General features: G+C 39.6%; 1 protein-coding gene and 1 long non-coding RNA gene across 14 annotated transcripts in view; one reads left to right on the top strand and one right to left on the bottom strand.

Moving 5' to 3' along the window:
- Positions 1-13,184, top strand: part of CYRIB (CYFIP related Rac1 interactor B) — a 151,674-nt gene extending 138,490 nt beyond the window's left edge. For all 13 annotated transcript variants that reach the window (XM_082434087.1, XM_082434084.1, XM_082434092.1 and 10 more), the window contains 6 exons: positions 775-852; positions 2,858-2,974; positions 3,911-3,990; positions 5,630-5,756; positions 7,216-7,286; positions 12,444-13,184. In XM_082434087.1, coding sequence (XP_082290213.1) covers positions 775-852; positions 2,858-2,974; positions 3,911-3,990; positions 5,630-5,756; positions 7,216-7,286; positions 12,444-12,507 — 537 coding nt within the window. In that variant the 3' untranslated portion in view covers positions 12,508-13,184. The remainder of the gene's footprint in view (positions 1-774; positions 853-2,857; positions 2,975-3,910; positions 3,991-5,629; positions 5,757-7,215; positions 7,287-12,443) is intronic.
- LOC309647128 overlaps positions 1-16,761 on the bottom strand; it is a 467,593-nt gene that overhangs the window by 285,644 nt on the left and 165,188 nt on the right. The gene's annotated exons all lie outside the window — the stretch shown is intronic.

The following is a 16,761-nucleotide window of genomic DNA, read 5'->3' as shown; positions in this document are numbered from 1 at the left end:
TATAAAAATGTTGATATTTTTTTTCTCTCTCCCATCCCCCTCCCTCCCTCCCTCCCTCCCTCTCTCCCTCTCTCTTTCTCACCACCCTCCTTCCTATCTACCTACCTACCTATAAATGTCCTTTTTGCTGGAAGGAGTGAGAGTGTAAAGAAAGAAGCATTAAATTCCATATCAGGAGACCTTAGCTCCACTTTAGGCTCTGGCACAGTAACCAATTATGAAGCAGGTCCTTTGACTTTTCAGCACCTCAGGTATCTTGTCTAGAGAGTGGAAGAGCTAGATTCCTAACTGCAGCATTTTATCAACATTGTATCATAGACAATTATTCTCTTTTATTAATACTTTGAGCACAGATGATTTGTATATAAAATTTTAGTCTGTTTGAAGACTGCCCTGTTGACCATATATATACTTTATTGTAATAACCCAAAATAAGTGCCTACACATTCCTTTTTGTTTTTATTTGGTAATATCATTTTTGGTAAACAACCTTTTAGTATATTACCTGAAATTAATGAAAAGAAAGAAAGACAGTATACTGACTGTGACTGAAAAACAGCGTGCACAGTCTTCTATGTTCAGTAATGACTGAATACGGTGTTATGTAACTTAAGTGTAGATAGTCATCTTGGATGATAACGGTTTTAGTTCTTAAGATATTACAAATTAGGGAATGTTACTTAACTAATTATAACTATTTAGTAGATCTTTCGCTTAATTTGTGTACTATATTTAGTAAATAATACCTTTTTCTTTCATAAATATCTTCTTTAGATGACAAATCCTGCCATACAGAATGATTTCAGCTATTATAGAAGAACATTGAGTCGTATGAGGATTAATAATGTTCCAGTAAGTTAATGCTTTGAATTACAGGGTGGTAATAATAATTCAGCTCTCAAATAATTCAGCTCTCAATTTGTTCAGTTTAATCTTTTGTTCATGCATTCATTCATTCAGATACAGCTAAAGCTAGTAGTAAAGTTAGTAATTATGGGCATCCACAGCTGTGGGAAGAAAGAGCAAAATGTAGCAAACCATGTTGTTTTTACCTATTTTTCCACCCAGTCCCTTATTCCATAACTAATTCAGTAAAATTGCTTTTTGCCTATATAACATTGATACTTACAAAATTCCTCTTTGTATTCTCATTTTAACTGCACGAAAATTGTGTGAATTAGTGGTTATGAGTTATTTGTCCCCATATTCTTAGAATGGAAGAGTCCTGGGGAGAAATTGACCAGGGACAGGAGAAATACTAACACTGGCAGGAAGGGAAAGTGAGGTCCTGGACGTCGAGCATGTCCGTGTGTGACGTGGCTGTGTGAGAAATGGCTTCTGTGCCTGTGCTTGGCCAGCACAGCATCTCTTCTGGTTTGTTAGCGTCTTGACTCCTCCTCATGTTAAGCTGTTTAATACCATTTTCTCCAGGCCGTCAAATGCCATAAGTAAAACCTTAAATATGAAGAAAATACTGTCTTTTTCTCTAGATATTTTGAGGACCTATCAATATATTGTGCTAATTGGTATGAAAAACGGAAAATTCCTAGGGTCAGGCCTGGCCTCAAGTAGATAGTTTAATAAAGAAATACTATATAAGATTGTAAGGAGTGATAAGTGGCATAAGAGGTTAAAAGAAAAAACAACCAAAGGAGACCATTGAATAAATATTTTGTGAAGTAGTTGCTCTAAGACAGGCCTGGATTGGAAGAAAGATTTCTTTTCCATGAAGCCTCTGGTATATGCATTAGTTTGCTTTTGCATAGACCGGTTTCTTCTGTGAGGCTGACCGTATCATCTGTCTTTTTCATACTCACCATGTAAAATAAAATAAAATACAATCACCCAATCCTCTATTATAGCCATCCTGCCATGCTTCAAGGGCAAAGGCATTGAAATCATCTTTGTACTGTCTTTTGCTCTCAGTAATTATAGGTAAATCCAGTCGTTGTCAAGTGACATCTCTCTCACATCTCTTCACTGCCCCCCTTTCCATCTCTTTGTACTTCTATCCCAATTGAGAGCCTAATACGCACTCTCTTTTTGGCAACCATTCTATAATAGCTGTAGAACTTATTTTCTGACATACAGTCTCTTTTTGGTACAACCTGCCCACTATCATTAGTTAAATTTATTTAGAAGATTGACTTAATTGTTATTCCTTTCTTTTGACACTGTAAGTGGCTCCCCATTACATATAGAAGAAAATACGACCTTAAGCTAGGATTTCACTTACGCTAGGATTCAGTCCTACCCCAGCTTTGCTTTCCAGCCCTTCTTTCCGTAGTTGCTGTCCCTTAGTACACTGACTACACTGACTTACACTCTACCAAGCACTTGAAAGCGTGCTCTTCCGCCCGACTGGTCGGAATACCTTGTGTGCCTGCCCATCATCACCTACAAAAAAACTCTTCCATGAGTCCACTTTAGTTTCCTCCAGTCTAACTTAGTCTTCCCCTCACCCCCTCTTTGATCCCTTGTCTCCTAGCATGTTACTGTGGCTGCTGTGCGGGTACTTACGTGCTCCTAGTAGAGACAGGTACGGTGTCCTAGGCATCGGTCCATCCTCCATAGCATTTAGGATGATCCTTTGTATACATCAAGGTTTTATTTAATTGCTTAATATCATTTAAAATATTTTTAAAGAAGTTAATCTTTTTAAAAATGGCTTAATATTATTTTTAATCTTTTTATTTTTAAAGAGTATTTAAGTATTGTGTGCATTTGAGGGTCTACAATATAAGAGTATTTATTAGATTAATTTAACAAGCATTAGATGGGCAACCTGCCTAGGCTCTTTTATAATGTTATTTAATAACTTATGAACTGATATCAAGTGTCTTTATTTTCCACACAGGCAGAAGGAGAAAATGAAGTAAATAATGAATTGGCAAATCGAATGTCTTTGTTTTATGCTGAGGCAACGCCAATGCTGAAAACCTTAAGTGATGCCACAACAAAATTTGTATCAGAGGTAAGCATTGCCTAGGAAGTTATTCTTGGTGTTGTTACTCTTCTGCCTGTCTGAAGATAGGATGATCTGAGCGAGACCATGACTTTAAAGACCATCTAAGCTGATAGACTGAGATGCACTTTGTGCACTGGGTCTGGTCCTCTTCCCTGAGGCCCACGTGTGCACATCTACCGCCTATTTGCAGTCGCCCTTTGGATGTATAAGCCACACCTCAGTAGTACCATGACCAAACCGAAGTCTTGATTGTTTTTCCCAATTCCTCCTTTTCTCCAGTTTTCCCTATCTCAACTAACAGTAACACTGTGCAAGCAGATAACTTAAGGATTATCATCCTAAATTCCTTCCTTTATCTCACCCCCTATATCCACTCCATCAGGCAAGGCAGTCTTATTGGCTCTTCTTACAAGATATACCCTGAATCTGAAAACTTAACCCTTTGCTACCTCTAGCTACCTCTCCAGATCAGCCCACCACTTTTCACTTGGATTTCTGCATTCATGCTCTGACTATTCTTATTTCTTCCACTCTTGACCCACTGCAGTCCTTTCTCCAAAGAGCAGCCAAGTAATCTGAAGACATAAACCACATTCCCTTCCTCCTCTGCTTAAAATGTTTCCAGTGACTTCCCAGTACTTGTAGGATCAAATCCAAGTACCTTGTGGCTATGAGGCCTTGTCTGCATATTGTGGTTGTTTCCACTCAGCTCTAGAATGTAAGGGCTTCTTGGGAGAAAGGAGGCTCTTAGCTGTTTTGCTCATAGCTGTATCCTCAGAGCTTAGGACAATACCTAGAATCTTGTGCATTTTTTAACAAAATTAAGAGTAGGAACCAAATTTTAAAGTTGCTAATTTTTCATGTTTTGCTAGATTTTAAATTTTTCTTGAGTAATAACTGTTTGTCACTCTTACTTTTTTTGTTCTCCATACACTTTTACAGAATAAAAATTTACCAATAGAAAATACCACAGATTGTCTAAGCACCATGGCTAGTGTGTGCAGAGTCATGCTTGAAACACCGTGAGTATTCACTGATCTTTTTCACTTTAACAGTCCTGTTGAAATGATTGTCCAGATATGAATAAGTTGTACTTGGAAGGTGGAAATTAAGTATATCCCAAGTATGTAATGCTAACATATGAACAAAACTAAAATAATTTGACAGCTTAATGTACGTTCTAGTTAAACATATAAAGTACATTTGATTTTCAGGTGTGTCAGACCAGTCAGACTGACTTAGACTCTTCAGAATAGGAATTTTTTGGGTGCTTTTTTGGGAGTAGGGGAAGAGCTTAAAAGCTCATCTGGTTATGCCTCTCATAAACATTATCGTTCCCTTTTCGTAGAGAACTTTGCCTTTTTTTCCTAGAGGGCTAGAGTTGTTCTACTTATCCCTTTCTCTCAATATTAGGTCTCAGTCTTCTTTTTTTTTTTAAACCCAACACTCACCTAAATTCTCTTCTGGGTTCCTCCTCTCTCTCAAGCCATTTGTAACATGTACCACAGTGTTTTCTGTCTGGATTTTCCTGTCAGCAGGCAGAAAGAATTCCTCCTGTGTTCCTGAATAATATATGGTTTTACTAGATAACTTCAGTTTTTGTGGAGCTTTTTATTTTCCAAAGCACTATTATATACTCATCTTATTGGAAAACTTTATGAAGTAAGAGGGCAGCTGCTAATCATCATATTATCATCATTCTCATTTAGGGGAGTAGGGTCCTGGGAAATGAAGGGGCTGATGCACAGTAGCTGACCTCACACGTGTGCTTGGATGTCACCATTCTGGTTCTGGACTCTTTCTGCTATGCCATGCTGCCTTTTATGTAGACAAAAGTGCTATTTCCTTTTTCCCATTTGAGAGAAGAATATAATTGAATTTCAGGAAGTTAAAATCCAGTCATACAATAATGTGTTTACATCAACTTAACCCCTAAATAGCAAATGTACTTTCTCTGTTAAGCTAGTGGCTTTTTCATCATATTGGTGATGACAGCCTTTCAGAGCAGCCATCCCCAAACTTTTACTTTGGGCCACTTTTTTTTTTTTTTTAATAAATTATTTAAATTTTAATTTATTTTTGGTTGCGTTGGGTCTTCGTTACCGCGCACGGGCTTTCTCTAGTTATGGCGAGCGGGGGCTACTCTTCGTCGCAATGCGCGGGCTTCTCATTGCGGTGGCTTCACTTGTTGCAGAACACTGGCTCTAGGCGTGCAGGCTTCAGTAGTTGCAGCACGTGGGCTCAGTAGTTGTGGCTCGAGGGCTCTAGAGTGCAGGCTCAGTAGTTGTAGCGCGTGGGCTTAGTTGCTCTGCGGCATGTGAGATCTGCCCGGACCAGGGATCAAACCCGTGTCCCCTGCATTGGCAGGTGGGTTCTCAACCACTGCGCCACCAGGGAAGTCCCTGGGCCACTTTTGATTTCTCTAAAATTGTCTCATCTCCGCTAAGCAGAAGGGGTAATATACCAACGTGCATAGAGAGACCAGAATACGTAAGTGATAACTGCTCCACCCCCGTCATTTCTCTGGGAATCTCATTGCAGAGAAGGTGGGGCTATAAGCTTAGCGTCCCTTTTAGATATCAACAGAATACAATTTTGAGCGTCAGTCAGCTCATGAGTTTGTGATGTGCCTCATCCATCCATATCTTTTCTACCCTCCAGGGAATACAGAAGCAGATTTACAAATGAAGAAACAGTGTCATTCTGCTTGAGGGTAATGGTAGGCGTCATAATACTCTATGACCACGTACATCCAGTGGGAGCATTTGCCAAAACTTCAAAAATTGATGTAAGTTATATTTGTTTTATATAATTACCAATAATTTCCATAAGTGGAAACCATAGGCTTTTATTTAAAGAGCTGGCAAGCTGCACTCTGTCACAGAATTTATTTTTATAGTTTGTGATAATAGTGGATTTTGGTTTCCTCTCTCTTGCGGTATTGCGGTATTTCTTATAGCCTATATACAGATGGAATAGAATGATTGAAGGATAACTGTACTGTCTTTTAGAGTATATCCTCAGTACTGATAAGTGATACTTCTGCATATTTGGCAATATATGTAAATAAATAATCAGACATAAATTTTTTTTTATTGTATCCTTTCATTCCTTTGGCCAAAGCCCATTTTAAGTGATTTACTTACAAATGTATATTAAAAGCCAGTCGAGGTGCCTCAGTGAAAAAAGTTGAAGACTGCATATTTTCCCTCCTCCTCCCAGTCATAATGTTTTGTGGCTGTAGCCTGGGTTTCTCTACTTTGTAATTTCTCTCCTCACTCTCACATCTGGTTCATAAAAATTATAACCTGTATTTTACTGAGAATTGTCTTCCAGTTACCCCTTGACAGCTAGTTTCAGGCTCTTTGCATTTCACATGTAGACTACTGATGACTAGGCAGTCTTCTTGCCTTCGCTCATATCTATTCTATGTAAAGAGAACTAAGTCAACATTTATTGAGTGATTACTGTGTCCCAGGAATTTTAACATTTGTTCTCTCATTTAACTCTGAAAATACTCTTAGGATATAGGTGTTATTTTCCCTGTACTAACAGAGAAATAAAGTTTAGAGAGGTTTGTAATATAATTGCTAGTGAATGGTACATGGATTCTGAACCCACATCTCCATGGCTTCCAAAGCCTGTGGTATTTCTACTGTGCTATTCTTTTTCACGATAATCAGGCTCACCTTCCTTACAGATCATCTTCTTTGAGTTGTTCCCTTTCGAAATAGCCTTGTAACAAGTCCCTGCCGCCATCCCCATCAGTTCCAAATGAGTCCTCCTGGCTTTCGAGGCCCTCTGTAAACTCCCCTGTGCGAGTCATCTCGGCCCTGCCAAATACTGTCCTCTGCATGTGATGAACTTTATTACTTTTGTCGTGGGGTTCGTCTACCTGGAAGGTGTCTTTTTTCCTTACCAGTGTGTCCATTCCGTCCTTTAAAAGGCTACTCAACACCTTTTCCAGGAAGTCCTTCCTTTAGTAAACCCTTAGTTTTCACATTAGTGTGGGTGGTGCTTCAGTTTGTCTGATTTGGTTCCCAGAAAGTTTTGTTTGATTGACAAACTGAAAATAACACTGGGGTAGATTTTTTTCCCCTATTCTAAGGATAATTATTTTGACATTTCTAGTGTCTAATTTCTCATGAGTGCATAGTTATGGAGCTGGTTTAAGTATTAACTATTTTGAGAATGAATGTTAGATGAAAAATCGATGTTTTACCTTTTCTGTTTCCTTTTCTACTTAGATGAAAGGTTGTATCAAAGTTCTTAAGGACCAGCCTCCTAATAGTGTAGAAGGTCTTCTCAATGCTCTCAGGTGTGTATACATGTAAAGGTATATATGTATAGAACAAATGTGTTAAGAAAATGCTTCAAAATATGAATAACACATGAATATAAATGTTAGAAATGTGAAGATCTCATTTTGCTTATTGGTAATCTTGCTTTCAGATATTGGTTACAATATTTTTATAATGAGTGTGTGTGTTTGTATGTGTATAAGTTAAAATAGCAGCTTCATTTCTTTGCTAAAGAGTTTGGCTTTCACTTTTTGCCCCCCTTGAAGCAAGGAATGCTTATTTTTTGTTTTTTAATGAAAATAATTGTAAATAAGATTCAGAAAACAGGAAAATTTAAAGAAAAAGAAGGAAATAATGAAACCTCACTATTTTGAAATAAACCACTATTAACATTTTGGTATATATCCTTCCAGAGTTTTTCTTTTTTAAACACTTGTATATAGTCATAGCTCTATATAATAGTTAATCTTTTTACAAAATAATACCATACAAACTGTTTAATAATTGACTCTTTTCCCTTAATATAGTATAATTACATTGCTGTGTTCATAATACAGATCTCTTATTTTTGTGCATTTCTTTTTTTTTTTTTAATGGTTATTTATTTATTTATTTATTTATGGCTGTGTTGGGTCTTCGTTTCTGTGCGAGGGCTTTCTCTAGTTGTGGCAAGCGGGGGCCACTCTTCATCGCGGTGCGCGGGCCTCTCACTATCGCGGCCTCTCTTGTTGCGGAGCACAGGCTCCAGACGCGCAGGCTCAGTAGTTGTGGCTCACGGGCCTAGTTGCTCCGTGGCATGTGGGATCCTCCCAGACCAGGGCTCGAACCCGTGTCCCCTGCATTAGCAGGCAGATTCTCAACCACTGCACCACCAGGGAAAGCCCCCTGCATTTCTTATACTATTTCTTACAAGGAATATAAAGTAGTCAGTCATTATTTGATGTCTTTTCAGCTTAGACTTACTTGATTTAGTTACTGAAGCTCCTAAGAATCCTGTAATATTTTTAAATGAAAATGTCAGCACATTATAACATCTTGACTACAGATATTTAATTGGTAATATAAATTCCCTAACATAAAAGATGATTTGCTTGTTACTTGATTATTTTGTGTTTGAACACAAAAATTATATGAATACAGAAATATTCATTTAGTGACTTTTTGAGGTCATAGGCCATCTTTGCTTTTCACTGCAGTGCATTGTAGTTCACATAATAGAATAAAATGATTTCCAACTTAATATTATATTCCCCACATGTTTTGTGAGCAAAACAGATTGTTATTCCTTTTGGATACTTAGTCACCTGGTAAGTCATAAAGCAAAATCTAGGATGTGTCATTTCAGCTGAGTGGAACCATGAAATTATTTTATTAAGATGATGAAAAGTATTCTATAAGCAGTGACTGCTGAATAAAGGAGATGTATTCTAAATGAACACCAAATGCTTAAGGAACGTAATGTAACAACAACAAAAATTCTTATAATGTCAAATTATTTCAACCATTAAGCCTATCAGAAACCTTAAGTTTTTACTCTGGAGATTTCTCATTGGTTTTACCAGTATTTATGGTTTTGTGAGTCTTTCCTACTTGGTCCCTTTCTGAGGACTCCCTGTGTCCCAGTCAGCCTGATTTTTCTCCCAGGCCCTTTCCTTCTGATTGGTTAGACTCTTCCAAAGCCAGCAAGTGACAGGACATTTTTTAAAAGTAAGAGGTAATAGAGGTCTAAGAGGTTTTAGTATTACATATTTCTTTACCCTGAAGGGACTGTGCTTCAAACATTAATTTAAAAACTCAGAGTTTACTTTTATTTTTCAAAGTGTAAAAGTAGTTTGGTGTAGGGAAAAGGAGGGCAGTGGCGGTGAGTGAAAGGGCGCTGAAGTCTCCCACGCAGCAATCTGTGTTTGAGGGAAAGAGGAAGAGAGGCACCACTGAGGCAAGAGCCACCTGTCGGTTTTAAGTTTTCTTTCCGAATGTATAATGGAGATCAGAAAATAAAAGTTTGTTGCAGAGATAACTCTTGAACTGTTTTTTTTCATAGTGAAACACATATTCTGTGTCTGGTTCTTAATTTTCACCTGGGAGGTTTTGTAAAGTTTATCAGTATACTTGGTGCTATGTAGTAGTGGTTATAATTAGTATCATTTTTATGTCACTGTACCTTTACAGTGCAATTTCATGTCTGTGGCTTTACTGAATCTTTACCACACCTTAGTGAGGTAGGTGGTGGGTATGGGGTGTTGGGGGTATCTCCATCATACAGTAGTTACCTTAAGCTCTTGAGAGGCTTAAAGATTATATGGCTAATAGGCATTGGAATCTGTTTTCAAATTCAGGATTTTATTCTTGAAATCCCATATACTTGATGCTACATCACTGAGCCTTAGGAGTACCATGAGACTGCACTTCAGTGTACTTTGGAATTATCTGGATGGAAAGGGACATGCAGATTCCCAGGTTACCGCCTCCACAGAGTCTCTTCATTAGGTCTGGGGTGGGGCTCAGGCACCTCATTTGATAAACACCCTGTCTGTTGTAGATAATGCTGGAATTTTGAGAAACACTGCTCAAACTAAAGCAACCTAATAACCCTTAATATGTTTCACTCAGAGCAAAGAAGATACTGTTAAGAAAACATTTTGGAATTCCCAAAGTGCTGTGCAAGTGCTGTTATTTCTGCCTCTACAAAATGGAACACATTTTTGCTGCATTATTTTCTTTTAGTGAATAGCTTATTTATTAGAGATGCTCACTCCATCATTTTCCTCAGAGCCAAGTTTCAAATAGGAGTGTAGTTGCATATATATACACGTTGCCTATTTTGAGTGCTTTTCTGTGGTAATGATATAGTTCCCACCAGCTTATACTATGTGCTTAAGAGAAAGCAACGAGCCATGTCTACATTTTACAGGTGGGGAAATGGAACCAAGTGCCTTTGATTAAAAGAGAGACAGAAAATGAAAGCTAGAGCCGGGAGTTAGGTTCAGTGCTAGATAATTGCCTTCTTCATTAAGTTTAAAAAGAAAGGTAAATAATAGTTGCTTTTCTTCAGTAGAAGAGTCATATGCACTTGGAAAAGGACTTTGTGTTTATGCATAAAGTAAAATAATACCATACATGTTCATACATTATTTTCACATATGTTAGATGCCATTGGCCTTTTCTTGATAGGAGTGTGAGGATGCGACATGCCTCTGGATCGGCTCTGTCCAGGAGGCTCTGAGAACTGCTGCAGCTTGTGATCACATCCCTCGGGAGGAGCGAGAGCTCATATCTGGGTAGCGAGGAAAGCGCTCACCACTCCTGCACGGGCGCAGTGCACTGCTGAGTAGTCATGCTTTACTCTGCAGTAGACATTTTGTCGTGCCTGTTACTTGGCTCTTTCCACTGTGCAGCTGTGTAAAGGAGATGGAAACAACAGAAATGAAGGAATGGATGTTGAAAATTCTTATTTCCTGGCATCAGTAGGATTATGTATAACGATATATACGTTATCTGCACTTGGGAAATAAAACAGAAAGGTTAAGTCTTTGCTACATCACCTACCACTTAGTGTAAAAATTCTCCCGTATGGAGTTTTCTTTCAGGCTGGCTGCTTAGCTTCTTGTCTTCCTTCCACAAATACTAATTGAGTACCTGTTACGTGCCAGGCTGGTGTCTGTTCAGCAATACGAGAACAGTATGGAGGTGACCTCTGAGTAAAATTGTAGAGTGTATCACAGACTTACTAAAGCACATATTTGTCTCTTTACTCTCTAAGGATTTACTTGAGTTGAGGTACTTTCTTCAATTTTTAAATTGGTTTGAAATGAACCTAACGAGAATTGAGTTTAAATTTCTTTAACAAAGAGAGACCATCCATGTGTATCTGCTTAAAGAGATACATTTCTTAAAGATATGTGAAATGCTTGTAAACCAGGTTAACTGATCCAGCATTAAAGTTCTGTGTGAATTATCTCCAAAATGTATCCCACGTTCAGGCATTGAGCACCTGTTTCCGTTGCTCCGAATCTGGTCGAAGCCTTGGTCACTGGGACCCTTTCCCAGCCCCCTGGCTGGCCCCTCTGCTGCTCCTTCTCCCTGCACTTCCCCCTCAGCAACCAGAGAAGAGTCACACATCACCCCCTTGCTCGGCATCCTCCACTGGCTTTCATTAACCTCAGAATAATCTCGAAACTCTTCACTATGGCCTATAGTGTCTGCGTGACCTGGTCTTTCTTTGCCTCTAAGGCCCCACCAGTACTTTCCTCCTTTGCTCCTAATACCCCTTCTGTAGGAGTAGTGTATTATCATCTTTCTCTCTCTGCTAGGTGGTAAGCTCCTGGAACAGTGCCTGACACACAGTAGGCCTGCTTATTGAATTTCTGCCATTAAAAAGAATCCTATGGTGAATCTTCTCATAAAATACTAATCACTCTTAGGGATTCTTTTTTAGGTTCTTAATATGCATTTACGTACTTAAAACAAAACACATCTGCCTGGAAATAAGGCACTTAGAGAATTGAAACATTTTGGGATATGACAGAACTGTCATAGTTGAATTGTCTTAAATACAGAATAGAACAGGGGTTGGCAAACTTTTTTTTGTAAAGGACCAAAGAATAAGCAAGTATTTTAGGCTTTCTAGACCATGTGTTGTCTGTCACAGCTATTCAGCTCTGCCGTTGTAGCAAGAAGGTAACCATAGACATTACCTAAATGAATCAGCATGGCTCTGTTCCAGTAAAATGTAATAAACACTGAAATTTGAAATTCAAGTAATTTCTATGTTAACACGAATTACTATTTTTTGACTTTTTTCTCCCAACCATTTAAAAATGTAAAAATATGCTTAGCTCACAGGCCCTACAAAAATAGGTGGTGAGTTGGATTTGATCCACGGGCTCTAATTTGCCAACCCCTGATATAGGACAACAATTATTTTCCTCTGAAAATAGGTAGTTTCAACAAGGTAGTTCTAAATAAGTTAAACAGCCATTGGATATTCTGTTTAAAAGGTGAGAGGAGCATAAGCTAGCAGGACCTGAACAGGGTTAAAGCTGGAATGAAAAGGCATAATTTTGTGAGAGAAGATTGCCTGGCCAGTTGCCTCTCTTACCATAATTATAGAACCTGATGCAGGTTATGTTTGTTTGTTTTTTAACTCCCTAAAATTGATGTTTTTTCCCTTTTAGGTACACAACAAAACATTTGAATGATGAGACTACCTCCAAGCAGATTAAATCCATGCTGCAATAACAGTTCTGGAATAAGCACCTGCTGTAGACAGAAGACAGTATTCTGCAGTGACTGAGAATGCACAGTTTTTAGTGATTGCAATTACTATCTCATTTACTCTTGCTTTTTATTTCTTTCCTCTGTTCCTCTCCCTATTTTTTAATCATATTCTTGTTCTTAAGACTTCTTTTCTGTGCCAAAATCAGTAAAGTTATACTCTGAAGGGATGTTGTCCTTTCAAACAGGCCATCTGAGGCAGCTAATTATGCATTGCATTGGGGTCTCTACTGAGAAAAATTCTGTGACTTGAACTAAATATTTTTAAATGTGGATTTTTTTTGAAAACTAATATTTAATATTGCTTCTCCTGCATGGCAAAACTGCCTATTCTGCTATTTAAAAACCCTCAATGACTTTATTTTCTACTGCCGCTTTTTTCATGTGCAGCCAAAATGAAAATGTTTAAATTAACTGTGTTGTACAAATGGTACCCAACACAAACTTTTTTTAAATTAGTAAGACTTTTGTTTAAAGTTTTAAGTTTGCATTTTGACTTTTTTTGTAAGGATGTATGTTGTGTGTTTAACCTTTATTAACTAATGTTAAAAACTGTGATGTGTGCGTAGAATATTACGTATGCATGTTCATGTTTAAAGAATGGCTGTTGATAAAATAAAAATCAGCTTTCATTTTTCTAAGTGTGGCTTGGTTTACTGGTGTTTTGTTTTTAGGCTTCTAGAGCTTTCCCCATGTATATTTTTATGGAACGTATATACACATTACATATTTTTTCCTTCTTTTAGAGGAGGGCTGGGTCTTTTTCTTTTTTATCATTTTAATTGCTTTTAAAATCTTGCTAAGCTCGGTAAGACTAGTGATCTTGTCATACTTGACTTTTATCCTCGATTCACTCTTGTATGGATGTAGTGACAAGGAAAACTACACTCTTGCTTGATAGGCATTTTCCAGGAGCGAGAAGGTAGCAACTTGAAACAGAGTGTGGAGGAAGAACAGTCCTTATGACTGGGAGGAGAGTGAGTATACGAGGGAATTCCTGGGAGAAACAAGATCACTTGTTTCAAGTGACAAGAACAAGGAAAGAAACAAGGAAACTCGCATGCTTATTACTTGAAGATCATAAAACCGTCATCATGAAATCTAAGTGTCCTGACGGGGAGAAGCTGCTTAAAGCTTGTCTAGTTCACCCGTGCTAGTTTAACGGTTAACTGTGGGAGAAAATCCCAGAGGATTCCATCAGAACCTTCTGGCTTAGTAGTGCCCGGTCACCATGCCCACAGCCCTTCATGATGGAATCCCTGTTGACCTCTCTGGCCTTGGTCTCACTCTCTCCCACCCACACCCTGCTCCCAGGCGGGCTCACCTGTGTCCTGCTCAGATTGTTCCACACAGTGTCACGCTTCCGTAACTCGGGTCCGGCTGGTCCCTGAGCCTGTCATTCACTTCCTCCCGCGTGTCCATCTGATGAACAGCAGCTCTCATTTTTCAAGGACCAGCTTGTGTCACTTTGACGAAGCCTTTGGGATATACATGAGCCACCTCCTTCTAGGCACCTTCTAATAAAAGAGTTGTAATGAGTTAAATAGTGCCCCCTCTCCCAAAGATACGTGCACCTGGAACCTGGAGATGCCACCTCATTTGGGAAAAGGGTACTTGCAGCTGAAATTAAGTCAAGGATCTGGAGATAAGGCCGTCCTGGATTACATGGGGCCCCAAACTCAATGTAAGAGAAAAGAAGGGGAAACGGACACAGAGCAGAAGACCGTGTGAAGATGGAGGCGGGATTGCAGCAGTGTGTCTGCTAGCCGAGGAACCCAGAGTCGCCGGCAGCACCAGAAGCTGGAGGAGAGGCCTGGACCGTTCTCCCTGAGAACCTCCGGAGGGAACCAACCCTGCTCACACCCTGGTTTCAGACTTAAGGCTTCTGGGACTCAGAATAAGCTTGTTTTATGCCACCCAGTTGGGGGTAACTTGTTATGGCAGCCCTAAGACTCTAATACAGGTATCTCATCCAACACTGCTGATGTTTCGCTGGACCTCTTTCCTGATACTGTGAGAACTTGAGAAAAGAGCCATGTCTGAGGTCCCTTCAGTGTCCCAAGGATCTTGCCCTCTGCCCGAATCTAAGTAGGTGCCAAGTGTGTGTGCTTGAACGGAGTGAATGACGTAAATTAAAAATAAGGTTGCAGCTGAAATAGATAAAGTAATACAGCTGCGACCTTCGCAGTTCACATAGTTTGAGATCTGCACGTTGGAGAGTAAGTGGAAAGATCTCTCAACCTCTGACCAGGGCTCAGCAGACTCATCTGTGAGCCAATCCTCCCGCCACCTGTTTCTCTACAGCCTACGAACTAAGAATAGTTTTTACATTTTTAAAAGGTTGACAAAAGTCAAAATAATATTTTGTGGCATGTGTAAAATATATGAAATTCAAATTCGAGTGCCCGTAAATAAAATTTTATTGGAACACTGCCTCACTCATTTGTTTACATGTTACTTTTGGCTACTTTTGCACTACAGCAGCAGAATGGAATTCTTGTGACAGAGGCCATATGGCCCTCAGAGGCTAAAATATTTACTGTCTGGCCCTTTACAGAAAGTTTACCGATCTCTCATCTAGTTAGAAGAGCAGGTTTCTTTGAGAGCCTAGTGTGTCGGAAGCACCGTGCTGCAGAGTGATACAAGGAGCCATCTCTGCTGCCAGGAAGTGGGTTTAATTTGGTCTAATATTTGCCCTTCAGATAGCCAGAGAGAACAAAAAGGCATCTTTTCACCTGCCGAGTCTGATCTCTATTCATGTCTGTCCTCAGAATGAAGGATTATGGGGCCGGCCATGGGCTCATCAGGAAAGAGGACCAGGATTAATTAGCAGGATCTGCCCTGTGTTCTGGAGGGAGGTGTGACTCCGTTCTGTGCAGGTAAATTTTCTGTCACCCTAAGGCAGCCTCCTTTTATCCCCTCTTCCCTCTAAAACACAGCCTGGTCGGTATCTCTCTACTCATCCTTTGTCCCAGTCCCCATGTCTCTTCCTTCACAGTGTAAAGTATCCATTGCATCATGTCTTCCACCAATGATACCCATGATGATCTGTTATCTGCCCTGTTTCTGCAGCCCTCCACCTAGATGAGTAGAACTCTTCAGTTGGCTGTTTTCTCACTTTAGAGATTTGGATTAAGAAGCACTCTGGACTATTTTAAGACTGCTCCAAGTATTTTAGACTTGTCATAAGGATAATTAGCATTTGTGCTCAAACCCAGGTCTTTTGAGTTGAAATGCCATACTGGTTCCATTTGAGATTGCAGGAATTGCCAGTTCATAAATTCTTATAATCCCTTACAGAGCATATTTCACAATCTTTACGTGGTGATCCCAGAAGATGTAATGCAAAGATCTGGAGATAGAAACTCAGGAAACCGTCTGGCCTGAAGAATTGGGTTTTGGCCTAGATGGGAGAGGGGATGGGGCAGAAGCTGACCGAGAAGCATTAATAAAAGTCGTGGTGAGACTCAGAGCTCAAGGAGCCCCACTTTGGGGTCAGGTCCCACACAGTGTCAGTGTGGTGCTAGAACTGAGTGGCAGCGTGGGATGGGGCCAGGGAGCAGTTCCCGAGGTGGGCAGACCCCCTCAGGCCGGATGGAGGGTCCTGTCTGCATGGCGCCTCCTTGACTGGCCCACAGTCTCTGCAGGAGAGCGGGTCAGGTTTGCTCCTGAGGACACGTGAGGCACTTGCAGCATCTCCCAGCAACAACTGGGGGAGGTGATAACACTTTGAAGTTATGCAGGTGGGAGCTCAGAGCCACCAGGACTTGAATATTAATGCTAATACAACCACATTTATATGCACAGCTGTCATTAAATAATATTTGATTGAAAAAAAAAAAACCTCAGGAAATGCAAGCCATATCACTTCTTTGGAACTCTATTTTCCTAATCAGTAAAATGAGAATTGAGACAATATCTCTAACGTTTGATTCCGTTTCATATACTATGTGTCTTGTCTATACTGTCAGCAAAAGGCAGCATTGGTGTAAACAGTTAAAGTAAAACACAGACTTCAGAGTTGGTGGAGTTGAGTTTAACTCAGTGTGCCTTATGTGTCCTCATTTATAAAACAAAATACTTGAAATGTTTAGCCCCCCACCGTGGCCCTGAGGGCTGTGCTCTATGATGCTTGTACTGTCCAGTGCGCGTCAGGAGTGCTGAGTGCCAGTCTTGTTATGACCATCGTGACGTTTGTATTGTAACCTGTTTCAGGTG

This window comes from Balaenoptera physalus, assembly GCF_965194825.1.
Source record: "Balaenoptera physalus genome assembly, chromosome: 17".
Classification (NCBI taxonomy): Eukaryota; Metazoa; Chordata; class Mammalia; order Artiodactyla; family Balaenopteridae; genus Balaenoptera; species Balaenoptera physalus.
The sequence above is the reverse complement of the archived record's forward strand: the minus strand, read 5'-3'. Positions and strand labels throughout refer to the sequence as shown.